The sequence below is a fragment of the Diabrotica virgifera genome, chromosome 8 (genome assembly GCF_917563875.1).
Source record: "Diabrotica virgifera virgifera chromosome 8, PGI_DIABVI_V3a".
In the NCBI taxonomy this organism is placed as follows: Eukaryota; Metazoa; Arthropoda; class Insecta; order Coleoptera; family Chrysomelidae; genus Diabrotica; species Diabrotica virgifera.
The window spans coordinates 72,797,674-72,824,727 of NC_065450.1; the positions used below are offsets into that span (position 1 = coordinate 72,797,674).

At 33.6% G+C, this 27,054-nt stretch overlaps 1 protein-coding gene across 1 annotated transcript in view; it reads left to right on the top strand.

The window, feature by feature from the left end:
- The window catches only part of LOC126889801 (pickpocket protein 28-like), a 53,950-nt gene that overhangs the window by 22,579 nt on the left and 4,317 nt on the right, over positions 1–27,054 (top strand). Inside the window, exons 3-8 of the mRNA XM_050658441.1 lie at positions 7,115–7,220; positions 15,012–15,157; positions 16,052–16,256; positions 21,720–21,773; positions 24,884–25,100; positions 26,675–26,945. Of these exons, the coding sequence (XP_050514398.1) occupies positions 7,115–7,220; positions 15,012–15,157; positions 16,052–16,256; positions 21,720–21,773; positions 24,884–25,100; positions 26,675–26,945 (999 nt within the window). The remainder of the gene's footprint in view (positions 1–7,114; positions 7,221–15,011; positions 15,158–16,051; positions 16,257–21,719; positions 21,774–24,883; positions 25,101–26,674; positions 26,946–27,054) is intronic.

Genomic DNA, 27,054 nt, shown 5'->3' on the forward strand with positions numbered 1-27,054 from the left:
TATTTCAAAATTGTAATTTATAAATTTTGACACAATATCTACAATAAAATAGCAAAAATTATCCAAATTATTTTTAAAAATATCCAAAAAAATATTCTCCGTAGTTATAATTATTGTACGCTCCTTGTAGTATCAGTAGTACTGTATAGATTCTATATTCTCCTTGGTCAGGCACTCGGGAACGTAGCCTGAAATAGAACGACGCCAACACCGAATTGACGTGCGATCTCTCTCTATTTACGCGAGCAGGCCTGCTGCAGGTCTGCTCGTAGCGACCGTATTCAACAATCAATTTTGAACGGGCGGATAGGCACAGAGTCTTATAGCCGGACCTACAAAATTTTATCAGTTGCTTCTCTTGTGTCTTGTGAAACTGTTTTAAAATAATTGTTTTTTGATTTTGGCTGTTATTAGTAGGTTAAGTATTGAATAAAACTAGGTAGGACAATTTAAATTTGTTTATGAAAACTGAATAATGTGTTATTAGATTATATAGATAATTAAAAATTTAAAGCGAGGTTAATTGTTAACTTATCAATTTATTCGAATAGTAAATTATTATTTGATACATAAATAAAATAAGTAATATTTGACGTTGTTGAAACATAGGTGTGTTAGTTTTATTGGTGGAAAAACTTTAGTCATCGAATATGAATATATTAAACGATGTAATATGGCAGTTTGATCGAGACGCCTTTTTCAAGGCGCCAAAATCAAGAAAGATTAGTAATTATTTCAATGGGCCGGCCTTTACAAAAGTTAACAATTTTATCCACAGATAAGACAAAAGACAATCAACCATTTTCGAGATCGTTTAAAACAATATGGTATGAAAATCATAAATGGCTAAGCGGAAGTTATTTTAAAAATTCACTTTTCTGTTGGCCTTGTCTGTTGCTCTCAAATTTGAAGCAAAATGTTTGGGTGAGTCAGGGATATTCAGATTTGAAAAATTTATCAGCTAGTGTAAAAAAACATGAATCTTCGAAAGAACATTTAAACAATTGCTTAGATTTAAAACGGTTAGAAAAAAATAAACAAACTACTGACAGTGCTTTCGCTGGACATATTTCTCTATCTAATAAGATATATAATGAAGAAGTTGAAAAAGATTGAAGAAGTTGAAGAAATTGATGTTACAATTCTTTTAGCAAAACAAGAACTTACATTTCGCGGTCGTGATGAGAGCCATAATTCTTCAAACATGGGTAATTTTAAAGAAATTTTTAATTTAGTAGTTAAACGCGATCAGGAAATCCAGGATCATGTTAAAAAATAGAAGGGGTGTTCACGGGTTTGTCAAAAACAATACAAAATGATTTAATAGATTGTCTTGCCTATTACGTAAAAAATGAAATTTCAACAGAAATTAATGAAAGTCAATTTTTTTCTATACTAGCTGACGATACTACTGATATAACCGAAAAATCACAGTGTACTTTAACAATCCGTTTTGTTAACAAAGTTGGTCAGGTAACAGAAAGATTTTTAGGGTTTTTGAAGTTATACTTCTTTACGGGCGTAATGACGGTGAAATTTTATATGGGAAAACCTAGCGACCGGGCGCATGCGCATTATAACTTGTTTCTGATTGGATGTTCAAATGACATTACAAAAATTATCCAATATGGCAGCTGTGGCACAGCTGTGGGACTGTGGTTTGGTTATAATGTATGCTTGTTGCGTTTTAAAATTTGTAGGAAGAGAAACAACAAACAAAAAGTTAGTTAATGGTTATACTGCCTTTTTAAATAGTTTTCATGTTATATTTTTGGACTTATTTACATAGAAGATATGACTGTTTTATGCCAATGTGAAAGCTCATCAAACTGTGACTAGTATGAGTGCCGCAGATCTCGCTTATTCAAAGCTAAATAATCTTTCACTTGTAAGTGTTTTATAAATAGTTGATCAAATTTTGTTATGATATTTGAACATAGCCACTTTGCACGACGCAAGTGATTGCGAAATTTATTAGTCGTTATACGGGCTCCGATACCTACCTTGAACCTACCAAAATACATAAGTAGTATGTAATACTTTTATTTAAATAATATTCACCTAATATATTGTTTTCTTACTCTACGTTTTGTTGTATTTTTTCAATTCTAAATCATTTCAATTCAAAATCAAAATAATTTGATTTACATAAGTTAAAAATGTCAAAAGGTTAATCTGTTTAGTTAGACGATCTTCGCACATAATGACAAGCTGTCTCTATGGCGAAGTTTGAATGCGAGTGAATCCCAATACAACGCAAATACCAGCCGCTTGGTAAGTTGGTTCGAATCCCAATAGAAACTTTTATTTTTTTATTTTTTTTATACATTTTATGATTGTAAGTATATTTATTATATAATTTTATTTTCAGAAAATACGTATTTAGTTAAAAAATTTTCCGACAATTAATGTTCAGAAATCATTTGTGGCATTTTTAATGTACTTGTGTGTGTTTTATTTTTTTATTATTTTAACTTTTGGCACTGTTTTAATAAAAATGTTTGAGAAGTAGTAAGTATAAATTAATTTAATATTTAAATAAAATATAAATAAAAAGTATATTAATGTCGTTTATAATCATATAATAGAAGTATAACTTATTACGTGCGTACAAAGTACACACACATTCTTTTATTTGATGTTAGCGATAATAGATCTGCAGACGCTCTATATAGTTTAATTTTAAACGTGCTTGGGCCATTTGATTACAAAAATAAATGAATTGCTCAATTTTACGATGGTGCAAGTGTAATGGCTGGCTCTTTAAACGGATTACAATCAAAAATTAAAGTAGATGCTCCAAAAGCAATTTTTACACATTGTTGCGCTCATAGATTACATTTAGTATTGCAAGACGGCTCAAAATGTATTACAAACTGTAGGATATTTTTTGTCGCCTACACGAAGTATATGTGTAGCCTACCCGCATACTGAGGTCACGAGCCGCCACTGCCAAGAAGAAGAAAGTAATTCAGCGAACTAGTACGGCTCAATATAAATAATAAATTAAATAAAATACTTTGATCTTGGAAAAATAATCATTTTTATTAAAATTATGATTACTCGTAACAAACAAACAATAATATTGAGTTATATTCGCGGTCGGACAGTGAGATGGACAAACAGCCTAGGTCAAATTTCTCACCTTTAGTAACATTCTTGGATTATAAACTTTGATTTGACATCTCACTTGTCATTCTACCTGGTATAATGACGGAGGAGTTGTGTTTACGGTCAGACAGGCGGACGTGGATAATTCAACGTTTTTACATTTTTTCAAAATTTGTGAAAACAATATTAATTCGTACTCGATTTTATTCGTAAGTGTATCTTTTCTTTTAATTTTTGAAGAAAACATCCTTTTATTTATTATTTTGTATATTATTTAATAATACAAGAGTATATTGATTTATAGCACGTTATCAATATCTTCATTCGATGTATCAATATGATACAATATATCGATGTATAATTTTTTTTGTCATTCCTGTTGAGAGGTGATTTGAGAATTCCCCGCATGTAAAAGTCCTTACATGTTCACTAAATTACTTTCGACGGCCAAATTGGTTTAGACTAAGCCGTACTAGTTTATCCTGAAGTGTGAGTCTTTATTATATCAGGATAAACTAGTTTGGCCTAGGCCAAACTAGTTTGGCCTGTAGTGTGTGTATTTATATGAGGATGAACTAGTTTGGCCTAGGACAAACTAGTTTAGCCTACGCGCGATAGGACAAACGAGTTTGGTTTGTCCTGAAATCGGGTTTGGCCAGTAACATAAACACACAATTAAAACTTTTTGCTCAAATGGCCTTTTGAGTTTTTCTGCAATTAGTGTTCATTAAACTATAAATATTTATAGTCCAGTCGGGTTAGACGAATAACAGGCCTAACCTTGCATTAGGAGCTGCCCGAAATTTTATTTTTCTAATCTTTAGGGAGGGTCAATATTAGTATAAATTTAAAATCTCGACTGAATTCCACCGTTGCGTTAGCCGCCATCTTGATTTTAAACGAGAACCGTTTTTGCTCAGTATCTCCGCCATTTTCAATTTTTTGACAAAAAGTGTACAAACTGAAATTATTGAAAATATGATTTTCTATAATTTCATTTATTATAATTTTTTCGTGCGGTCGATATTTTCCGAGTTATGAGGGGAAAATAGTGACAGTTGGAGCATAATTATTGAATTATTGAATTATCTCGTTTATTATTAGTTTTATAACAAATATGTACCTATACAAAAATGAAGAGAATTAAATTCTACATAATTTTGATCTCTTTCATTTTTTTGCTAAAATTAATATTTAAGGTAGTACGTATGCGGTAATGGCGCGAGCGTAAGGCCGGATTGATTTTATAGCAATTGTTTTTGTTCAGTATATACGCCATTTTCAACTAAAATTGTTAAAAATATAATTTCCTACAATTTCTTTTTAACAATTTTTTTCATGCGGTTGATATTTTCCGAGTTACATGGGAAAATATTAAAAAGTGGTGGGGGGAGCATAATTATTGAATTGAATTTTGTATCCGAGCTGCCCCAAATTTTATAATTATATCCTTTAGGAGAGAGCAATAGTAGTGTAAATTTAAAATCTCGACTGAATTCCGCGGTTGCATTAGCCGCCATATTGATTTTAAATGAGAACTGTTGTTGCTTAATATCTCCGCCATTTTCAACTTTTCGACATAAATGGTTGGAAAGAAAATTGTTGGAAATGCAATTTCCTACAATTTATTTGGCACAATTTTTTATACGATCAATATTCTCCGAGTTAAGGGGGAAAATAATGGAAGCGGAGGGGAAGCATAATTTTTTAATTGTCTCATTTATTATTAACTTCACATTAAAAATTTTATACACAATTTTACATACACAATTTTACATTAAAAATTTTATACAATTTTTGAAACTTTCAATGAAACATCAACCAAACTAAGTAGGTATATAAAAGACATAAAAAGACATTATACATATACATTAAATTCACTTAATTGTATTAACTAGCGGGTTTTATTGGTTGAATTTGTCTGTCGATATTTTAAGTTTTATGTCAGCTAATATTTCGTGATGTTCCAACAATTTTTTTTTAAATTTTGGACACTTAGGGGGAATTTTCCCATTTCCCCCCCTTGTAGACCCGCCACTGGTTCTCTCGAAAAATTGTAGTAAATCGTAATGGCAACAATTTCAGTTCTTACACTTTTTGTCGAAAAGTTGAAAATGGCGGAGATATTGAACAAAAACAATTGCTACAAAATCAATCGGGTCTTACGCTCGCACTTTTACCACATACGTACTCCCTTAAATATTGATTTTATCAAAAAAATGAACGGTATCAAAATTGTACAAAATTTAATTCTCTTCATTTTTATATAGGTAAATATTTGTTGTAAAACTAATAATAAACGAGATAATTCAATAATTCAATAATTATGCTACAACTGTCACTATTTTCCCCTCATAACTCGGAAAATATCGACCGCACGAAAAAAATTATAATAAATGAAATTATAGAAAATCGCATTTTCAACAATTTCAGTTTGTACACTCTTTGTCAAAAAATTGAAAATGGCGGAGATATTGAGCAAAAACGGTCCTAGTTTAAAATCAAGATGGCGGCTAACGCAACGGTGGAATTCAGTCGAGATTTTAAATTTATATTAATATTGACCCTCCCTAAAGATTAGAAAAATAAAATTTGGGGCAGCTCCTAATGCAAGGTCAAATTCTATCCCGACTGAGCTGTTACTAAAAACCCTTATAAACAAATTAATGTACAAATTTTTTAAGAAAATTATAACTTCAAACGAGTATAACTTTAAAACAAATGAAGATAAAGTAATTTGACGAACTTTGATTGGAAGTCTATTAATTAATCTTTAAAATGAATTCTTGAAAAGCTCATTTGCATGCGTAGAAGCCGAGTTACGATCGATAAAGCTTCGAAAAATAGCTATTTTGTAATTTGCAATTTGCATTGTGCACTAATTTTACAATATCTTGAGTTCTAATTGGTAAATTTTAGTTTAGTAAACGTTTTGTCTTTGTTTTTTATTAAGGAACAAATTTTATTTAAAATATTTTTTTATCTCTTTTAGTTTATGAGCCAGAGCCTTATAAACAATTAAATTGTTTATAACAATTTTTTGACCACTTCGATCGAAATCCACCCTCGAAATTCACAATCAGCAGCCAAAAAGCCATAAGGAACCGTTGAGTTTGTCCATCAGAATTGAAAAGGACACGGTGACCCCTCTGGCGCCTAGACTAATTTATCTTCCAGAGATAAATCGATTGCGTCAATTGCGAACTTCTAGTATCGGTCATAGGCGTCCCTTTTTGGACAGGGCAACGGTTATTTTATCGGATAACTTTTTTGTCTTTAAGTTTGAATCATTTTGACACTGATTTTTTTAATTGTGCGGTATTCTAGTACTAAAAGATTGGTAAAGAGTTGGTAGAATACACCGTTTTCTAGAAAAATCAATTTAAAAATTTCTTTTTTTGAATTTGAAAATTTTTTTCTAAAAAACAGTGTATTTTACCGACTTAAAGCAAGAGTAACTTTAAGTACTAGAACACCTTATAATTTAATAATCAAGTGTCAAAATGCTTAAAAATTAGATACAAAAGTTATGTGATATAATAACCGCTGTTCTGCACAAAACGGACGCCTATGGCCGGTACTAGGAATTCGTAATTGATGTAATATATTTATCTCTGGAAAATAAATAAGCATGCCAAGCTTCGTTTTTCTAAATAGTTTTTTTTTATTTTTTTTCAAATTCAAAAAACGATGTATCCTACCGACTTAAAGAAAGAGTAGCTGTTAGTACTATAATACCTCACAATTTAATAATCCAGTGTCAAAAATTGTTAAAAGTAAAATTCAAAAAAGTTATGTGATAAAATAACCGTTGCCCTACCCAAAACGGACGCATATGACCAGTACTAGAAATTCGCAATTAATGGAAACGATTTTTGTTTTTCTAAATGGAAGCGTTCTGGAGGTATTTAAATAAACTAATTACAGGACGCCATCTTTAAAGAGCTCTAAGAGTTTGTCAGGAGAGTTTCTGGGCACCCTGTATATATTTTAATTATTCTAGAAGGAACAACGTAAAATATATGAGCTTGGTATGTGACTTGGTTGGTTACATCAAACTTCCAGATTCCGATTATGTTGACGAAAATATTTATTCCGTTTTAAGTTCAGTAAGTACATACATACATTTGAGTCCCCGAGTCTTTACCCGTGCGTCATCATTTATAGCAGAGGTTCTCAATCTGTGGTACATGTACCACTGGTGGTACATATCATTATTGGCGGTGGTACACAAAACACAGAAAAAATTAAGATAGTAAGTACTTAGTAAGTATTGATAACACAATTTAAAAATATAGGTGGTACCAAAAATAATAAAAATAACTGTAGGTGGTACATCACTCAAAAAGGTTGAGAACCGCTGATTTAAAGCATACGAAATAAGTCGGAAATTTACTAAACGCAGCAGTAAGTGACAGAAAGTGGGTATTATTCCGATCACGGGTTATAGTATAAAATTTGACGTTATCAAATAAATAGAATGTCAAATTTAGGGTTTGCTTTAAAATTTTGGTGTATAATTACAGCTACATTTGAAGTAGCTTAGTATCATCATTGATTAATAAATAAATAAACAATTTATAAAAAAATCTATAACATATTTTCTTTTTATTATTTTATTCACTTTGGCGGAACATTAAACACAAGTATTCCTTAACTGTGTCAACAATGAGGTTATTTAATCGTAATATAAAATTTATCGTAAAATAATATAGACTTATCATAAAATTTCTAACCGCAATATAAAACTAGTTGCGAAATCAACTGTTTGTATACTATAAAAAAACTTCAAAATGCAACAATTCGACAAAATAACATCAAAAACTTCGACAAACTGACAGCCACAAAAGTAAACAAACCAAAACGTCAGACTTTGTACTTAAAATATGTGAAAACATCCCCAATCGTCGTTCTTTGTACCTATCTATTTCGAATGCACTGAGTCTAGATCGTTCATAAAATTAAGATGTGTTTTTACTTAATAACAGGCGGCAGCTAGTTTGTCATTAGTTTCATGCGTGGAAGAGAATGATGCTAGATAAAAAGTATGTGTTTTATCTCGCCAGGTATTAATGACGCACTGGTAAAGACTCGCGGACTCAACTGTATATGGCATATTATTTTAACAGACCTACTATACACGTAAATACAAAAACACGATAAACACATCATCGGACAAAAGTAGAAAACACTTCGATTTTTTTTAATGTTAATTTTCCAAAAATCATGTAAATGATCTTCTTCTTCTAGTGCTGACTACATTAATTTAAGGTTATCTATGACCTTTGCAAATTTATCTCTATCTTCTGGTTTTCTTAAAAGCGTCTGTGTGTTTAACCTGGTCCAGGCGCGAATTTTTTTTTCAGGATATTGGTCGACTACCAGTACTCCTTTTTCCTTCGATTTTCCCTTCATAATCAGCTGTAACAACTCGTACTTATCATTTCTGAGTAAGTGTTCCAAATATGCTGTTAAATATTCTCGTTTTAATGGTGGCCAAAGTTCTCTTAGTACGTTCTTTAAAGGTAAAATATTGAAAACCTCTAAATTTTAAAGAACCGCTTGAATTGACATAAAATTTGGCATTATAGCTAACAAGTCAAAGAAAAAAAGTGATATTGTGCCGATGTGTGCTTTTGCCTTAGGGGTGAGTTTCACTCCCTTTTGGGGGTGAAAAATATATGTTCGAAATAAGTCCGGAAATGGACAAAATGACTAATTCTAAGCAACTTTTGTTCTATAAAGTTTTTTCACCAAGCTAATACTTTTCGAGTTATTTTCTAGCCAATATGTTAATTTTTCTACAAAATAACCACGTTTTCAGACGGTTTTTCGCAAATAACTCAAAAAGTAAGTATTTGGCCGAAAAATCATTCGTATTAAAAATATAGCACATAAAAAAGTGAAAAACACGGTGTATATATTAGGTCACTATACCGAGTAGAAACCGAGTTAGAGCTAATGAAAAATAGGTTCATATTCGTCAAAGTACACGTCGCATATTTTAACGTGCCATAACCAAAAAACGAAGCACTTTTTTGGGGAAAACTCATTTTAACTTTTTTAAAGTATTTAAAAAATTCTTATTTTTGTTTTTTAAACAAAATTTTTAGCATCAAAAGTAAACAAGTTACGCTCAAAATAAAGTTGGTCCCTTTTTTTGGTAAGAAATCGGGAAAATCGCCCCTAATTGGCATTTAAAATGAACTTAATTGTTACCATTTCACAAGTTTTTTACTCGCGTATGTATTGATCATCTGATCTGTAAGTTTCATCGGTTCAAAGTCCTTATTTTTGAAAGAGCTGTAGTTAAAAGGGCTTGAACGAGTCACTTATCACGAGTGTATGCAAATTTAGAAACACCGAATCTTAACCAATTTTTGTCTTAGAGAAAAACAAAAACATTCAAAATATTCAGAAAAGTAAAGCCGACTTTTTTTATTGTTTAAGATTTTTGGTATCTCTAACAATTTTTAAGTTATTAAAAAAAAATTTTTCCAAAATTAAAATTTTTAAAAATTTTACTTTAAAACCAAATATTTTCAAAAATTAGCACTTTAAATATATGAAACTTACAGATCGTATAAACAAAACATAAGTAAAGTAACTTGCGAAGCGGTAACGTATAATTTTATTTAAGTTGCTAATTGGGGGGTGATCTTCCTGATTTTTTTCAGCGTAACTTACTTAAATTTGATGCTAGAATTTTTTTTTATAAAAACAGAAATAAAGCTTTTTTAAAACACTTTAAAAAAGTTGTAATTTGTTTTCCCCAAGAATGCTTCATTATTTGGATAATTCACATTGAATTATTCTATTTGGAATTTTTCGAATATGAACCTATTTTTTATTAGATATAACTCTGCTTTTGCTAGGTAGAGAGACCTAATATATACACTGTTTTTTCACTTTTTTATAGGCTATACTTTTGCTAAGAATATTTTTTCGACAAAATGCTTACGTTTTGAGTTATTTACGAAAAACAGTCTAAAAACGTGGTTATTTTGTTGAAAAATGAACATATTCACTTGCAAATAACTCGAAAAGTGTTGATTTGGTGAAAAACTTCTATAGAACAAAAGTTGCTTAAAATTATAGAGTTTATCCATTTCGGCACTTATATTGGACATATATTTTTTTCGCCCCGAGATGGGGTGAAACTCACCCCCAGGGCAAAAGCACACATCGGCACCATATCACTTTTTTTCTTGGACATATTAGCTATGCGTATCCCAAATTTCATGTTAATCCAGCGGTTCTTTAAAATGTACAGCAAAAACCGTGAAATAATGTACTATCTGTCTCTTCCCGTTCTGTGTAACACCATTTCGTTTGTACTCTGATCGGTCCATGGTATTTTCAAAATTCTCCTAATAAGCCACATTTCAAAAGCTTTCAGCCTTCTCATTAAGTCAACATTAACAGTCCAGGCTTCGACGCCATAAAGAAAAATAGAGTGGATATATATCATTTTACCATCCGATATCGATTTTGATGCGCCAATGTCGATGCATGTGTCGGTAAAGAGTGACGGCATAGTCCTTGTACTTTTCTTTTAGGTTCTACTACTTCAATTATTTAACTTATAGACTCTTACGGTGCTTAAAATGATTAACAAATTTCACCTATCTTGGCTCTTAGTCTAATACTCTGGAAACTGCTATTAAACAGAAAATTCGACCAGAGACATTAGTAGAAGGAATATTTTCATCGAAGGCAGTTTGGAACTTAGTCAGCCCCTTTATGATGAAAATCCTCGAGGATCTTCGTCGCATTGAAAGTAGGCGAGTTGAAAACAGAAACGGTTAAAAGTAGGGAAGGAATGACTTCGACAGTCTAAAGGAAGAGCAATAGCTAGATCCTCCTGTGAGCAGTGCCGCGCCAGCAGGTGGTAGCGCCTGTGTGCAATACATTTAATGGCGCCCGAAAACATAGGTGTAACCAGGGGGGGGGGGGGGGTTGGGGGTTATAACCACGCCATTTGGATGTGCTTTGAGCTCTACACCATTACTATTCCTATTATTTTTATTATTACTATTCCTATTATTATACCATTACTATTCTCAGGGACTTTTGACCCTCGATAATACTGGAATATTTCATTCTGCGTTTAAACTTTTCAAAAATATTTATTAGTTTTCTCAGGATTCGAAAAAATTTAATGCGTTTAAAAATAATTCGAAAGAAATTTTGCGCCTACGGTCTTAAAATGAATTAAAGTATTATACATTTTTGTAAACAGTACTTCAAAAGCTTTTAAATGAGGCATCACGTGATGTATTTTCTCATTTAAAAAAATCAAATTTGTGCCTGTCACCTGAAGAGGGATCGCGTAAAGTTCGAAACATTGATGGTATAATATACTATGAAAATTTTAAAAATCGACCTCTCCGAGCGTTTTGCTTATGTGCTAAAAATAAATAAGTTAATAAGGGGGCAACACTTATTCCAGCGCACTGTATATGCCGAAATTATTTTAAACACTTTAATGTCCGACTGGTCTATTATTTGACAAATAATACATTATTTCGAAGTCTATTAAGTACGATATAATGCCCAAGTGCGTGTTATTGAAAAATAACGCCCTAGGGCCTATTAAATTTAAATAACGAGTTAAATACTGGCAAGTTGACAAATAAAACTCTAAGTAAAACTATGGTTACCATAATTACGTTACGACTATTTCTGGTAAATGTACTTATTTGAAAACTAATTAATTCAAAATTCATTCAAATTTTTTGCATATAAAGAATAATTTAGTCGGACATTAAACGTTGAAGGCACCACGGCTATTATAATAATAACGCTTTCGGTCAACGTACCTATATACCTCGGGCCGAAGGCCCTCGGTCTATACACCATTGACCTCAAGCGTTATTATCCTTATAATACCCTTGGTAACTTAATAACTATAACGTCACTGTGTTTGTTATTAATGGTATTAGATATGTTTTACAATCTCACCGGAGGGACCGCAGCCGTTCGGATACAAGACGTCGACTTTGCAAAGCAACAAGACACTTACTCAACACACACACTACACATGGCACTAAGTATCTCATGTTGTGACTGGCTAATTGACATAAATAGGTCTGGATCCCGCGTATGAAAAAAAAGTTAATTAATAGCAAGCTGAAAATTTGTTAATAGCTTAAGGGTGTCTAGTCGGATAAACTTTGATATATGGGAACACTGTAACAAGGGCAGTTTTATTTGTGGAACAGGTTAAAAATTTGGAACGGTCAGAACACGAAAACGGCACATTTATTTCGTCCGACAGAACAGACTTAAACTCTCCGAACAGAGATTAAACTCTCATGCAAAAATCAGACTGCTATTTATCACCTGTCATAATTCCTGTCATTTGACATATTCTACATGTTCCACTCATTACAACGCTCATTTGGTGATCAATAGCAGTCTGATTTTTGCATGAGAGTTTAATATCTGTTCGGAGAGTTTAAGTCTGTTCTGTCGAACAAAATACATGTGCCGTTTTCGTGGTCTGACCGTTCCAAATTTTTAACCTGTTCCACAATTAAAACGTCCCCTGTTCCAGTGTTCCCATATATCAAAGTTTATCCGACTAGACACCCTTAAGCTATTAACAAATTTTCAGCTTGCTATTAATCAACTTTTTTTTCATACGCGGGATCCAGACCTAAAAGTCCAGGCCATTAAAAAAAATGTTTTACAATGAATTAATCAAATCAATGTTATACGTACCATAGTCAACGATGTAATAAATCTAATATAATATGCTATTGTATTTAAATTGAATGAAGAGTTTTACTTAAAACAACTACCACTAACCGGATTAGTACCTATTAACATTAACAGGAAAAAAATAAATCAACAATAATATTCGTTGTGAATTTAGAACAGTAATAAAGTACTTCTTAGTCCTAATTCTCGGTACCTAAGGGTTCCAATAATAAAAGATGAACTTTGGTTTATCATAGAAAGAACAGTTCAAATAAAAACCTTTCGATTTTTTATGATTTTCTTTTAAAAAGCCGTATATCTAGGCCATGGTCAATAACAACACATGGTGTCAGCCTGTCACTTCCCTCAAAAACATAATACAAAAGTATTTTTGGAAAGGTTACGCTTGTTAAAGGTTTTTTCCATTTTAAATCTTAACTTTCATGTAAATACTGTAACTACAGCCTACCCACTGATGATTATACTTTACATAAAAAAGAAAAGATTTAAAAATAATTGAGTAATACTAATAATGGTAGGGGAGCCCAAGCTTGGATTTTTGCAGTTACTCAAGCGCGTCAGATTATCATATGGGGAGAAACCTGGTGCCTTGCAGATGTACCTCTACCATATATTGTCTCTTAACACAGGGGAGTTCGTTAAGGGGGACCCGAAAACAAAATATATCCTTAAAAGTACTCGAAATTGTCAGATTAAGATAAAAAGTATGTTAAGTACATGCAAAAGAGTGTATAATATTTAAAAAATCTGACGATTTGAGCGGGGAGTAAGATGGGCCAGTTAAAAAGTTTCACAAAAGAAAAGCGAATATTTCGCGAAATGAACGTTAGATCGAAAAACTAAAAAATACTTGTTCAATATTTTTCAAAAATCTATCGAATGATACCAAACATCACCCCCCACGGAGAGGGGTGGGGGATAAATTTAAAATTTTAAATACAAATCCCGCGATATTTCGCAAAATAAACATTAGATGGTACAAAATACTAATTTAAAAAACCGAAGGGCGCCTATTTTTGCTAGTTTTGCGATAGGGCGCCTTATACCCTAGCGCCGGTACTGACTGATTATTGGATCTGAGATTTACTTACGCAGTGATCCGAAAACTGACAAGTTAAAACAAACAATAATACAGTAATGCTGTCCCGACTTAGCGAACCCAAAATAACGATTTTCAAATCTTGTCGATTCGTCATTTGTAGCAAGGTCGGTAAATGGGTAAATTTGGCACGTGTAAAATTTTTGTAACTACTATAGTGGCGCCCCTTAATTGCTGGCGCCTGTGTGAGTCGCACACATTGCACACGTGGACGGCGCGGCCCTGCCTGTGAGCTAATACCTTATGGTTGTCCCTCCCGAAAGAGCCAGACACAGAAGAAGGGGAGAGGTTTTAGTCGATATTGTAACATACGAGTCCGACATACCAGGCAGCATATTTCTTCTTCTTGTGCCACTCCTATTGAAGATTGAAAATCATCAAGGCTATCCTGATCTTGTTTACAGCTGACCTAAAAAGTTCATTAGTGCTGCAGCCAAACCACTCTCTCAAATTCAGCAACCATGACATTCTTCTACGGCCTGGATTCTGTTTTCCTTCTATTTTTCCTTACAATCTATTTTGAAGTAATGAGTCTTTATCCTCTGGTATGTAGTAATGAGTATTGTCCTTTATGAGTATTTTTAGTCCTCTCATCAGGTGACTCAAATATTCGGAGTTTTCTTCGTTTTATCGTTAACAAAGTTTCTGGGTCTTTTCCTGTACTATCCTATCCTTCGTATTACCAGGCAGCATATATATAGATACGTAAATGTATTTCCTACATCTACAAAAAAATCACACACGTATACTCATCACCCACACTCGCACAGGCACGTGCACATAAGCACACACATTATAAAATACAGACTGTTTAGTTTTAAATTAGATATACACCCTACACATGGCAACACTGCGAGCTGTCGAGTACGAACGAGACGGTCCCCACTTCTCACCTAATGCACCTGATTCGCGCCGATTCTGACACGCCGTCATCATTATATCCTCATAGCCGACGATAGTGGCGATTGTTGCTTATTTTAGCGCTTTTTTAGTGGGCTATATCTAATTCAAATCTAAACGTATTGTATAATGTATGTTCTAGTACCTACATATTATGTATTTTTATTTATTTTAGTTGAATAGCGACTACCCCTTGTTTGAGTGTTATTATATGAATAAAAGATATAACTGTAAAGACATATTTGTACCAATTTATACAGACGAAGGAATTTGCTACTCGTTTAATATTCTTGATCGATCGGAGGTTTTTAAGGACATAGTGTAAGTATTTAACAAGTACTTTTTCTAGTATACCACAAGTATTCTTATATGCTCCTGAATTCTAATATTTTTGTCTCTATTATTTTTTCTATATTTGCCCAAAGAACTGTTGACATTCAGAGCTGTGTTAATTTCTCTTCTCGTCATCAAGTTCGCATTTATTCTGTTGGTTGATCTAAAGTTATCAAACCATGATAGTATCTGTTTTGTTTATTAGGGTAGATGAAGCCAATTGGGGTTTTTGATTGGTACGTTTTTATTTATTCCACATGTATCCTCCATTCCATGAATAGTTTAAATAAACCAATGTTATGTAGTTCATATCTTATTAAATTTGGATTGTTTAGAAGCATACATAATCTGTACCTCAACCTTTCCAAGTCTATTTTGTCATTCAGCCATATCCATAATGAAAGGTTGTTAGTTTTCTGCACCTATTTTTCTGGCATCACCATCTACACCATCCTTCCATCTGAGTTTTGGCCCACCCCTATTTCTATTTTCCACAGGTTGTAAAATAACGATTATTCTAGGATAATTGTTCTACTGTAATCTTACTAGACATCTTGCTCATTTTTGTCTTCCTATTGTTATAAGATATATTGCTTCTTTACCACCATATATCTATTTTTATTTGTGATATATCTCAAATAAACTTAATTTTAAAGTAAAATTGTGGCTTTTTCCCTACAAAAACAGTAAATTTCATAGTTGTACCTCCTCTTCCAAATACTGTTTTCACAGATGCCACCGAATATTCCTCTCAGGATTCTTCATTCAAATATTGCCAAGAGTTTTCATCTGTCTTAGCGATATTCCATATTTCCGATCCATATGTCAGCATTAGTAGTGTAAGGGTGTTGTAAGGGTTTTAACGCCAACATTTTATTTTAGGCAACATAATCTAGATTCTCATCAAACATCACAATATAGTGATAACCAGTGGAGTATTGAAAAAGGATACGCAGAAGATGCTGGATTAGAAGCATATCCCAGAAGAGCACTTTTGTCTGGGATATCCAATGCTTTGACTGTTAGATTTGTAACAATGTTTAATGTAGTGGATAAATCTGGTAAAAGTGGATTTCAAGGATTTAAAGTAAGATTATTTATGACTGATTGCACCAACAGAGCTTAAGCTTAAGACGTGTCTTAAGCTTAGCTTACGAAACATACGCGTTGAACCATTGAGCCTTAGATCAATTTTCAGCTTGCCACAATGGATTGCGTAGATAAGAATCGACAATTTATTGTGCACCGTAAGTTAGACTTAAAGCAGCCTAATCTAGAAGCTGAGCTGGGCTAAAGCTGGAGCTTAAGATTTGTTGGTGCAATGAGGCATTATATACAGATATACACAGATAATACCACGAAATATACCCTCATCAAGTTCATCTATTTTAATTTTTGATGTCCTTGTTTGTTTTGGGGAGGAGAGAACACTTTCCGTAGCATTAAATTGAGGAGCTTTACAAGTATATTTAATGCCTTTTTCCACCAACAAATCTTAAGCTCCAGATTAGCCCATCTCAGCTTATAGATAAGGCCGCTCTAAGTCTCACTTACATTGCACCATAATTTTCGATTTTTATCTAAGCAATCCACGTGGCAATCCATTGTGGCAAGCCAAAAATTGATCTAAGACTCAATGGTGCAATGCGTATTTTTGGTAAACTGAGCAAATGTAACCGACAATATTATCCCCATATTTTCTAATTTTGCTACTGCGCACCCATAACTCGCAACTATTCACTATCTTGGGCTATTGTAAGTGATATTTTTTCCCCTGGAAGCCGTCTGTTGTGAACCGGTTGTACTGCAGCCACTTGGCTTATTGTACATCTTCCATTGTTTATGAAACCCATTCCAGAATTCTGGAACCCTGTACCAGCTTGTACAGGTCTAGTGGGTGGGTGCCATATAAATTTGGAGTCATTTCGATGTCTCCGAAAAGTATTTGCCGCCTCCGATCCAATGCCTCACAGTCATGCAAGATATGGTTGACTGTTTCAGGTTCTCTGTTACAGAGTCTGCAGCTCAAGTTTCCATGAAACAGCCCCATTGTATGTAGGTGACCCTTAACTGGCGCATGTCCAGTGAGAAAACCTGTTATGACTCTGAGCTGATTCCTGCTTGTTTTCAGCAGTAACTCAGCTCTACTAGCACATGTCCGTCCGATATACATCTTGCCATGTGTTTGACCGGGTACACTCTCCCAGTGTGAGTTGTGTTGGCTTCGGATCCAGGCTTTTTTTCGTTCGCGGACGGTGCTTTTTGGCACTCCCACGGCCGGCTCTGGACCCAGGTATTTTGTAGCTGATGCTCTCTTGGCAAGTGCATCAGCTCTTTCATTGCCGTATATGCCCGATAACCTGGAACCCATACCAGTATAACACTGTTATGTTGTGCCAGTCTATCAAGTTCTTGTTGACATTACCACACCAGCCTAGAGTTCACCTTAGGGCTTATAAGAGCCCCAATGGCTGCTTGGCTATCTGTGCATATGTTAACCCGCTGCAGTTCGAATGCCCTCAGGTGGTTTTCTCTTGCACACTGCAAGATTGCAAAAATCTCTGCCTGAAATACGGAGGTACATTCCCCCAGTGGAATAGAAATGTTGAAATTTCCACCAATATAGAATATTCCTGCGCCCGAACCGTCTGCAATTTTAGACCCGTCTATATACCAGGTGCAACCCTGCAGTCTGTGTCGAGAGTTTCCTCTGTCCCATTCGTCTCGTGGGCAAATGTCCACTTGAAAAGGTACTTCAGGCATATATCTTGATGTCATATGGTCAGAAATCATCATCCATTCGACATCATTAATTTAATTCGTTATTTTACTATGTCCTGATTTAACTGGTACGTTGCTCAGGTTTTCTCGCAGTCTATAATAGCCCATTCTCGCCTCACCTCTTATTGTTATATGTAAAGGAGGGAGATCCAGTAGTGCCTCCATAGCTGCCGTAGGTGTGCCCCTCATAGCCCCCGTGATCCCGAGACAAGCAAGTCTTTGCACCTTGCTTAATTTGATGACGGCACTTGTTTACTGCACTTTTGGCCACCATACCACTGATGCATATGTAATTGTGGGTTTTACCACCATGTTATAAGTCCAATATACCATGCCTGGTCTCAAACCCCACATTTTTCCATGAGTACGTCTGGCTACCATTAACGTAGATACCGCTCTCTTTGTTATTCTTTCTATCTGCTGATTCCAAGTAAGTCTTGAGTCTAATATTATCCCGAGATACTTTACTTCACTCACCAGATTTAAATGTACACCATTTAGACTTAGAGGACCCAATTCCTCTGAATTCCTTCTTTTAGTAAATTTCATGATTTTGTACTTTAGAGGACTGATGTTAAGCTCTACATTTGAAGTCCATTCTGTAACTACGGTCAGAGCTTGTTGCATTCGATCTCTGACTGTACCATTAAATTTTCCCTGGGCTAAGATGACTAGGTCATCCGCATAGCCCAGGACGTGATGCCTGTCGTTGTCGAGTCTAGCTATCAGGCCTATTGGGCTATTGTAAGTGATATAAAAGCTGTTGCCAAATTTTACTATCCCCTCTCAAAAGACGCAAGCGGTACTTTATAAGAAAGGAAGACAACAGCCAGAAGAACAGCTGACGGTGCAGAAAACCCCCATCGAGTGGAAAAATGAAGCTAAATACCTGGGAGTCATCATGGACAAAAGATTAACCTTCCAAAAACACGTAGAATCCACAGTCCAGAAGGCCAACATGGCGAGAGCAACATTAAGAGGACTCACAGGCAGAAAAAGTAAATTAAGGCTAAAAACGAGGTTAAGATTATTAAACAGCATAATATTACCGGTAATAACATACGCATCTCTCGCACGGGGACAAGTATGCAACACCCACAAAAAGAAGATGCAAGCGGTCCACAACAACAGCTTAAGAGAAGCAGCCAGAGTCCCAAGATACGTCGCAGAAAGATTCCTGTTCAGAGAACTACAACAGGTGAGAGTCACCGAAATGATGACAGATAAGGCAAGGCTCAAATTCGCGGAACTGGAGAACCACCCAAGTCACATACTGCGAGAGATGCTAAGATATGAAGCTTACCACCGATGGAAGCGCAAACGCCCTAAACAGCAAATTGTGGATTAAAGTGAATCGAATAAAGCAAACAAAGAGTGACAAAGTAAAAGAAAAAGTAAAAGTGATAAAGAGAAAATAAAATAAAAGTAGTAGACAGTTCGTAGCTCGAAACACCAAGTGCCGAAGAAACACGCAACCCAAGCGTAGGTCCAACACCACGACCAGGTAAAGTCAGCCAGTAAGAAAATAGAGGAAAAGGCGCAAGCCAACAAAAAAATACAAAAAAACAAAAAAGGCGTAAGCCACCAAAAAAAACATAAAAAACACAAAAAACAAAAAAAAACAAAAAATACTTGAGCACCAAGCCATTGGACCGAGCTCAGTGGGGCTTGGTACAATGACTTGGGGCCCAAGCAAGCGATTTTAGTACCGCGGATAAGTAATTAGAAGATAAAGGCATAGAGCGCTTCACGCTGGCCTAGTTTTGAACTCGATTAAGGCACCACATGAAATCTTATTACCCAGGATTCCATTGTGAAGAGCATTTGGCTGATAGTTGTGCCCCCATCGCGCATCAGCGTGCTATAGAATAGAAATATGCTTTATTGTCATGAAAAATTGTACAATTTTATCGACAAAGCTTATAAAAAGTCAAGAAAACAAAACAATAACAATCCAATTTACTAAAATTACATAAATCGTCAATATATTTACAATAATAACAATAATAATGAAGTTAAACAGAAATAATCAATTACAAAATTTAAGTAAATTGCAAATGCATAATCTACCTAGTAATTAATAAGTTTAAAAGTTAAGCTGCTGCATATGACACGAAAATATAGACAAAAAAAGATAATAAAAATACTACTTGTGCAAAGGGTACTGTAATTTCTTAGTTATTGATTAAGAAAATCTACTACTGAATAATATGGTTTTTCAGATAGGTAGGCTTTTGTCAGTTTACGGAATTTGGGGAAAGATGCTGCAGATTTAAGTTGTAGAGGGAGATGGTTGTAAAGTTTTTTTGCGGAATATAATATAGATTTCTTTACTAACTCAGAGAACGGGGTCGGCATATAGACTTCAAACGTAGAATTTCTCGTGAAGTAGTCATGATTAGGTCTTGGTGGAAAGACATGTAGATGTTTACGAATTAAGCAAACAATTTCTAAAATATAAAAAGATGGAAGGGTTAAAATTCCGTGATCTTTGAAGTAACTTCTGCAATGTGTTGTTCTTCTGAGGCCAAACAGATATCTAATTGCTCTTTTTTGTAATTTGAAAATACCATCGAATTGGGCAGCTGTACCAGAACCCCAAAAAGGAAGACCATAAAGAAAATGTGACTCAAACAAAGAAAAATATGTTATTTTGGAAGATGCTAAATTGAGTTCATTCGAAACAGAGCTTATAGCATAGCAAGCTGAGAATAGTTTCTTCCTTAACAAATCGATATGGTGGGACCATTTAAGGTTGCTGTCTAAAAAATACCAAGAAATTTTACAGAATCAACGGTACTGATCTGGCTGTTATTAAGAGGTAAGGGTTGAAGAGCTCCTTTATAAGACAATGCTACTGTTTTATCTACGCTAAACGAGAGTAAATTAGAATCAGACCAGGTTTTTATTGTAAGTAGATCATAAGTTATAGTAGCATGAAGAGTTGCAATATTTGAGTTGCTCCAAGTGATACTGGTATCATCAGCAAAAAGAAAGATTTTCCCATCGATTTTTAAACTAGTGATGTCATTAATAAAGTGCTATGGGGGGAAAGGGATGGCCTGAGGCATTGGAGCGAGGTGGGGTTATCCCTGTTTTTACTCGGATCAAAACACCTCGCCCCAATGAATTGTTACACCCGAATGTACTTTTTCGATAGGGTGGACATCTCCCACAGGTCGGGTTGAACCAAATTGCTTGCTTGCTTGCTACTATCCGCTCTCAATCGGATGAGTACTTGATGCGCCGTCATTTAAGAATAGCTTACTTGACAAAATAGGTACTCAAATAAGGTGTAGCAAAAGTATAAATTATTTAAATTTTTTGACACGGAATTTGTTGCGTTCAGAAGGAGTAGTATTTGTTAGACTAAATTTCAATAAGCGATGCGGTGCATTTAAACAACGACTTTAGTTGTTTAAGATGTTCAAAATTTATCTACTCGTTCCATAGTAAAAATATATTATTAAAATAATCACTTTATCACTTTTTCTCTTTTTTCGATTATTAGTTGTTATTGTATAGTATATAAATTATCGTAATCACTGAATACACAGATAGTGAAAAAATAATCCTTTTAATTAAATTAATGAATAATTTACGCGATTATACAAGAAACTGTTATCCAATAATATTCAAAAACTGAACGAAATAGCCATATCTATGTTGCTGATGACGACATCGCTGTCAATTAATGTTTACATGCCCTGCATAGCTTATGTGAATAAACTTGAGGACTGAATCATTTTGTTGTAAGAAATGTTTTTAGGTATCACTACATCTTCCTTCGAGAATACCACGGCCTAGTCAGGAATATTTTCGGGTAAGTTGATAAGATAATATATAACATAATATGTAACTTCTGAATTATTTATTGAGTACATTTTGAATTTTTTTCTGATCAGGACGTAAAACATCGCCCGCTAGATTAATCAGACTGAAGTGAGTGCGATTCGGTTGCCTGGTCCTCTTGGCCATCTGAATGACTGTATAATAAAATTAGACAGTCATTCAGAAATGTAAAAATTTCCTGTTTTGACACCAATTTCAAATATGTCGTCCATTTGGATTGTACAATTTTAACTGTGACGTCATTTTTCAAACAATGTTACCACATTTTAAAAAAATATTTCTTGTAAAATTATTAACTCACTGCGGCATTATTGTATCACGGGTAAATATTTTGTTTTTATTTTGTATTTCATCAGTATTAACTTGTTTATATTACAGGAAAGTCGCCAATTATGGAACACCCTTTTGTTTTGGGGATACAAAATAATACCTTTATAGAAATGAAAACAATTTAATGTTATGACACATCAGTCATACATTTTTATGTAGTAATTAAAAGCCTTCTATTAGATATCTTAATTAACAAAAAAATATCGAACAAAAAAACAAAATCCCAAATGAGTAACCAAATATGGAATAGGTACCCATATATGGAATATAGGTATAAACTAACATATCAATAATAAAAATAGACATAAACTTCTTCTTCTTCATGTACCATGTCCTTTCATAACGTTGGTTACCATCATAGCTATCTTAATTTTATTCACTGACACCCTAAATAGCATGGTTGTATCAACACCATACCAATCTCGATAAACATAAACATCTGAAATCAATTAAATTTAAATAAGAAAATTGTGAAAAATGAAAGAAATAGCCTAATTCACTTGCAGACATCACAGATCCATGTATGAAACTCTGGACCAGCACAATCATAATGAGCCCACTTAAACTTAATCCACTATTCCATAATTAGGCACCAACGACTGTCCATATTTGGATTTGTACATTAGTTCAAACTAGTATCAACATTTTTTCAAGTCGTAATGTTTTAATTACAGAAGGTCATAAAATATCAAAATAAAGGTACTATTGATAAATGCAATAACATAACAAGTCTGTATTCATGTATAATAACCAATAATACTCGTTGAATATATTTACCTTTAAAATTTTCTGCAAGACGATAAAACAAAACGCGCCTGTCAGAAACGTATCGTTCGCGCATCTGACACAGAGGTGTGAATACGATAATAAAGAGAGCGACTGAAATAGAGGATGGTCTTCTAGTGCGGTTCCAACTTATATTTTCGGGGAAATCAAGGAATTCCATATTAGGGCACTATTCCATATTTGGTTACTTTCCTCTATTATTAGTTTAAATCACATGCAGTTAGATTTGGTCATGAACTATGTTCGCGTTTTCTATCCACCATGTCCATACTAATGAATTTTTGATATGTTTATTTGGTCATGTTATGAGGATGTCAGAGTAAAGGTGGCCAAATAGAGCATTAAATTACGCACCCATAAATAGAAGAAGAGAGGAAGGCCTACAGAAACATGGAAGAACGGAAAGATCAGTCTATGGCAGATAGAGCTATTGAAGAAAATGAATGGGTGGATATAAAACGATTGCGAACGAAATGTGGGATGCGGAGGAGACCGTAGGAACCCCACTGCTTATATACAGAGAGAGTCTGTAATTTGGAATAAATTCAATATCTTAAATACTAATGGTTTTTTTGAAAAATGCTCAGACCCGTCGATTAGTATTTCAAATTGCCCTTTTTGACATACAGTAATAACGTATACAGGGTGTCCCAATTTAGAGATATGACGTCATCGTTGATTTTCTTAAAGGGCAACACTGTCATTATGATAGCTATTTTAATAAGGTGGGTATAGTTATACACAACTGAAAAATATCAAATTTTTATTCCCTACCATTTAACAGATAATAGAAAATAACAAAGTTATGTCTGTAATTTGGAATAAATTCAATAATGAAAATACTAATTGTTTTTTTGAAAAATGCTCAGACCCGTCGATTAGTATTTCAAATTGTTATTTTTGTCATACAATAATAATGTATACAGGGTGTCCTAATTTAGAGATATGACGTCATCGTTGATTTTCTTAAATGGCAACACTGTCATTTTGATAGCTATTTTGATAGGTTAGGTTAGTCATAAAATTATTGTCATAAAATTTACTTACTGTTACGAGTGATAACAGATTGTAAATTAAATGGAGCTAAATAAAAAAAATTGATAGGGTGTGTAAAGTTATGCACAACTGCAAAATTTCAAATTTTTATTCCCTACCGTTTACAAGATAATAAAGAATAACAAAGTTATGAAAAACAAGTAATCAAATAATAATTGAATTTAATTATTTCAATTAAGAAAATGCTCATAACGTTGCCCATTGACAATTTGACAATAATTGAGGGCAACGTTATAAGTATTTTCTTAATTGAAATAATTAAATTCAATTATTATTTGGTTACTCGTTTTTCATAACTTTGTTATTTTTTATTATCTTGTAAATGGTAGGGAATAAAAATTTGAAATTTTGCAATTGTGTATAACTTTACACACCCTGTCAAAATAGCTATCAAAATGACAGTGTTTTCATTTAAGAAAATCAACGATGACGTCATATCTCTAAATTGGGACACCATGTATACATTATTATTGTATGTCAAAAATGACAATTTTAAATACTAATCGACGGGTCTGAGCATTTCTCAAAAAAATAATTAGTATTTTAATTATTTAATTTATTCCAAATTACAGACATAACTTTGTTATTTTCTATTATGTTGTAAATAGTAGAGAATAAAAATTTGATATTTTGCAGTTGTGTATAACTTTACACACACTATCAAAATAGCTGTCAAAATGATAGTGTTGCCATTTAAAAAATCAACGATGACGTCATATCTCTAAATTGGGACACCCTGTATACATTATTATTGTATGTTAAAAAGGACAATTTGAAATACTAATCGACTGGTCTGATCATTTTTCAAAAAAACAATGAGTATTTGAGATATTGAATTTATTCCAAATTACAGACTCTCTCTGTATATATGTAAGTATATATGATATGTTTATTTGCATCTCATTTTAGATACCTGACAATCAAGCAGTGATGGCAGCAGTCTCCCCAAATATGATAAAAACTTCCGATTCATTGACTAACTATGACGTGAGAAAGCGCAAATGTCATTTCTCATATGAACGAAATCTCAAATTTTTTAGGGTATATACGTTATTAAATTGCAAAATGGAGTGCCTTACCAACTTTACTTTGCAATATTGCGGATGCGTTGGATTCTATATGCCACGTAAGTTCACATGGTCATAATAACTTTATATCGTTTGTATTTTTTTTTTTATTGGAAGCGTTCTGCCCCAACTTTCCCAGATTGACGTTTTGCGAGGAAGAGGAGCAATAAAATAAACTTTCAAAGAGTAGGCGTAATAAATGAATGTATAAAAAAGCGAAACACGGAAAGCTACTTTATTTCCTGATTTAATTTATGATTAAGACAAAAATATAAATTAAACAACAGTGAGGACAGTATACAACTCTGTCTGACACCTCTTTGTATTTTACATATTTCTGTAGATTTTCCATTTGTGCAAGCTCTCGCTGTTTGACGCCAGTATAATTTTTCTATGATTCGTACGTCTTGACTATCAACTCCTTTATCCTTTAATATTTTAAAATAATTTGTGATCCCAGGCAATTAAGTGACGTCATATAACGTTGAGGAAACGTCAGTTTTTGGTTGAATATAACACGTGTTTGAACATTACGTCATATATACGTCTTTTGTAGGTGATTTTAAATACGTAAGATTAATGACGTTAAAATTATTTCAGACAGCCTAAGTCTGACGTCACAAAATTGGGAGGAGCTTGCTTGTTTGCATTGACTCCAAACAATTTCGTTTAGGTAAATGTTCATAAGAAATTTATCATTTATTGTTTACGCGGTTTGTGTCTTGTGTGGTAAAATAAGACTTTTCATTTAGATAATTAGTTGAAGAAATGTGTTAATTAAGAGATTTTTATTCGTTTTTGCTCAGTTAGTTTAATGCAGTAATTCTTCTTGACAACTATTTGAGGTTATGTTTATTTGTTTTTAATTAAGCGTTAAATTAAGATATTAAGTATGCTGGATAATTTGTTAATAAATTATTTATTAGTTTCATATATATGTTGTTTCAGTTTTGACACAGTAAGTAGGTATATATAGTTGGTATTTTAGTGAAAATTCTATAATGTGAGGGCTGGTACAATCATGCAGAATGAATGCTGCTTCTAGCGCACAATCGATCTTAAACAAGTGGTAGTATATCTTCGACACATGGGAAGTAGGCCTATAGGTTTCATGTTACCTATTCTTTTATACTATTTTGAAACATCTGAAAGAGGTCACTTTTTGAAAGTATTAAAAACGTGATTTTACCGACGTATAAGAGTCGTCATCTTTTTGACGTTTGAAAATCGTCACGATCTTGACGTGAAAAAAACGTAGATACTATTACGTTTTAAAATCGTCACAATTATGACGTCAAATCGATGAGACAAATACACGTGATTTTCAACGTCACTACTACGTCATAGAAACACGTCAATTGGTCATTTTTATGACGTGTTATCTACGTTATAAAAACGTCGTTTGGTTGCCTGGGGCTGTACTCAATCAAAGGCTTTTCCATAGTCAATAAATACAGCAAAGACATCTTTCCTTTGATCGCGGTATTTCTGCAATAATACATTTAGTAAAAGTACGTCCCTGGTTCCCAGTCCATTTCTGAAGCCAAACTGTGTTTTATTCTGGTCTTCTTCACATTTGTAATCACATTATAATAGATAAACAATATTTTACAAACACATTTTCTTATTGCAGGTGAAAACTCGACGAAAATTTGTGGTTTGGCGAAACATGCGTGTATGAAAAAAGCTGAATCAATATTACAACTTTTGAATTTACGTCAACTTAGAAATTTAGATGAAGCAAAAGCTAAAGAATTAGACCAAATTAAAATGGATTGTAACTGTTTGCCTATGTGCTCTGATCTGTCCTATAATACTGAGTCTTCGCAATGCGAATGGGACTGGATATCAGCGTTATTTGCCCCTATTGAAAATATCACGGACCTTCCATTGGATACATCTATGTAAGTATATCTATACACCGGCATTTAGACGTTCAACGCCCTTCCGGTAGGGATCTATGGGTGAGTATCACTGAGCCGCAATCCCTTATCCCTTGCCGTACTGCTTCCT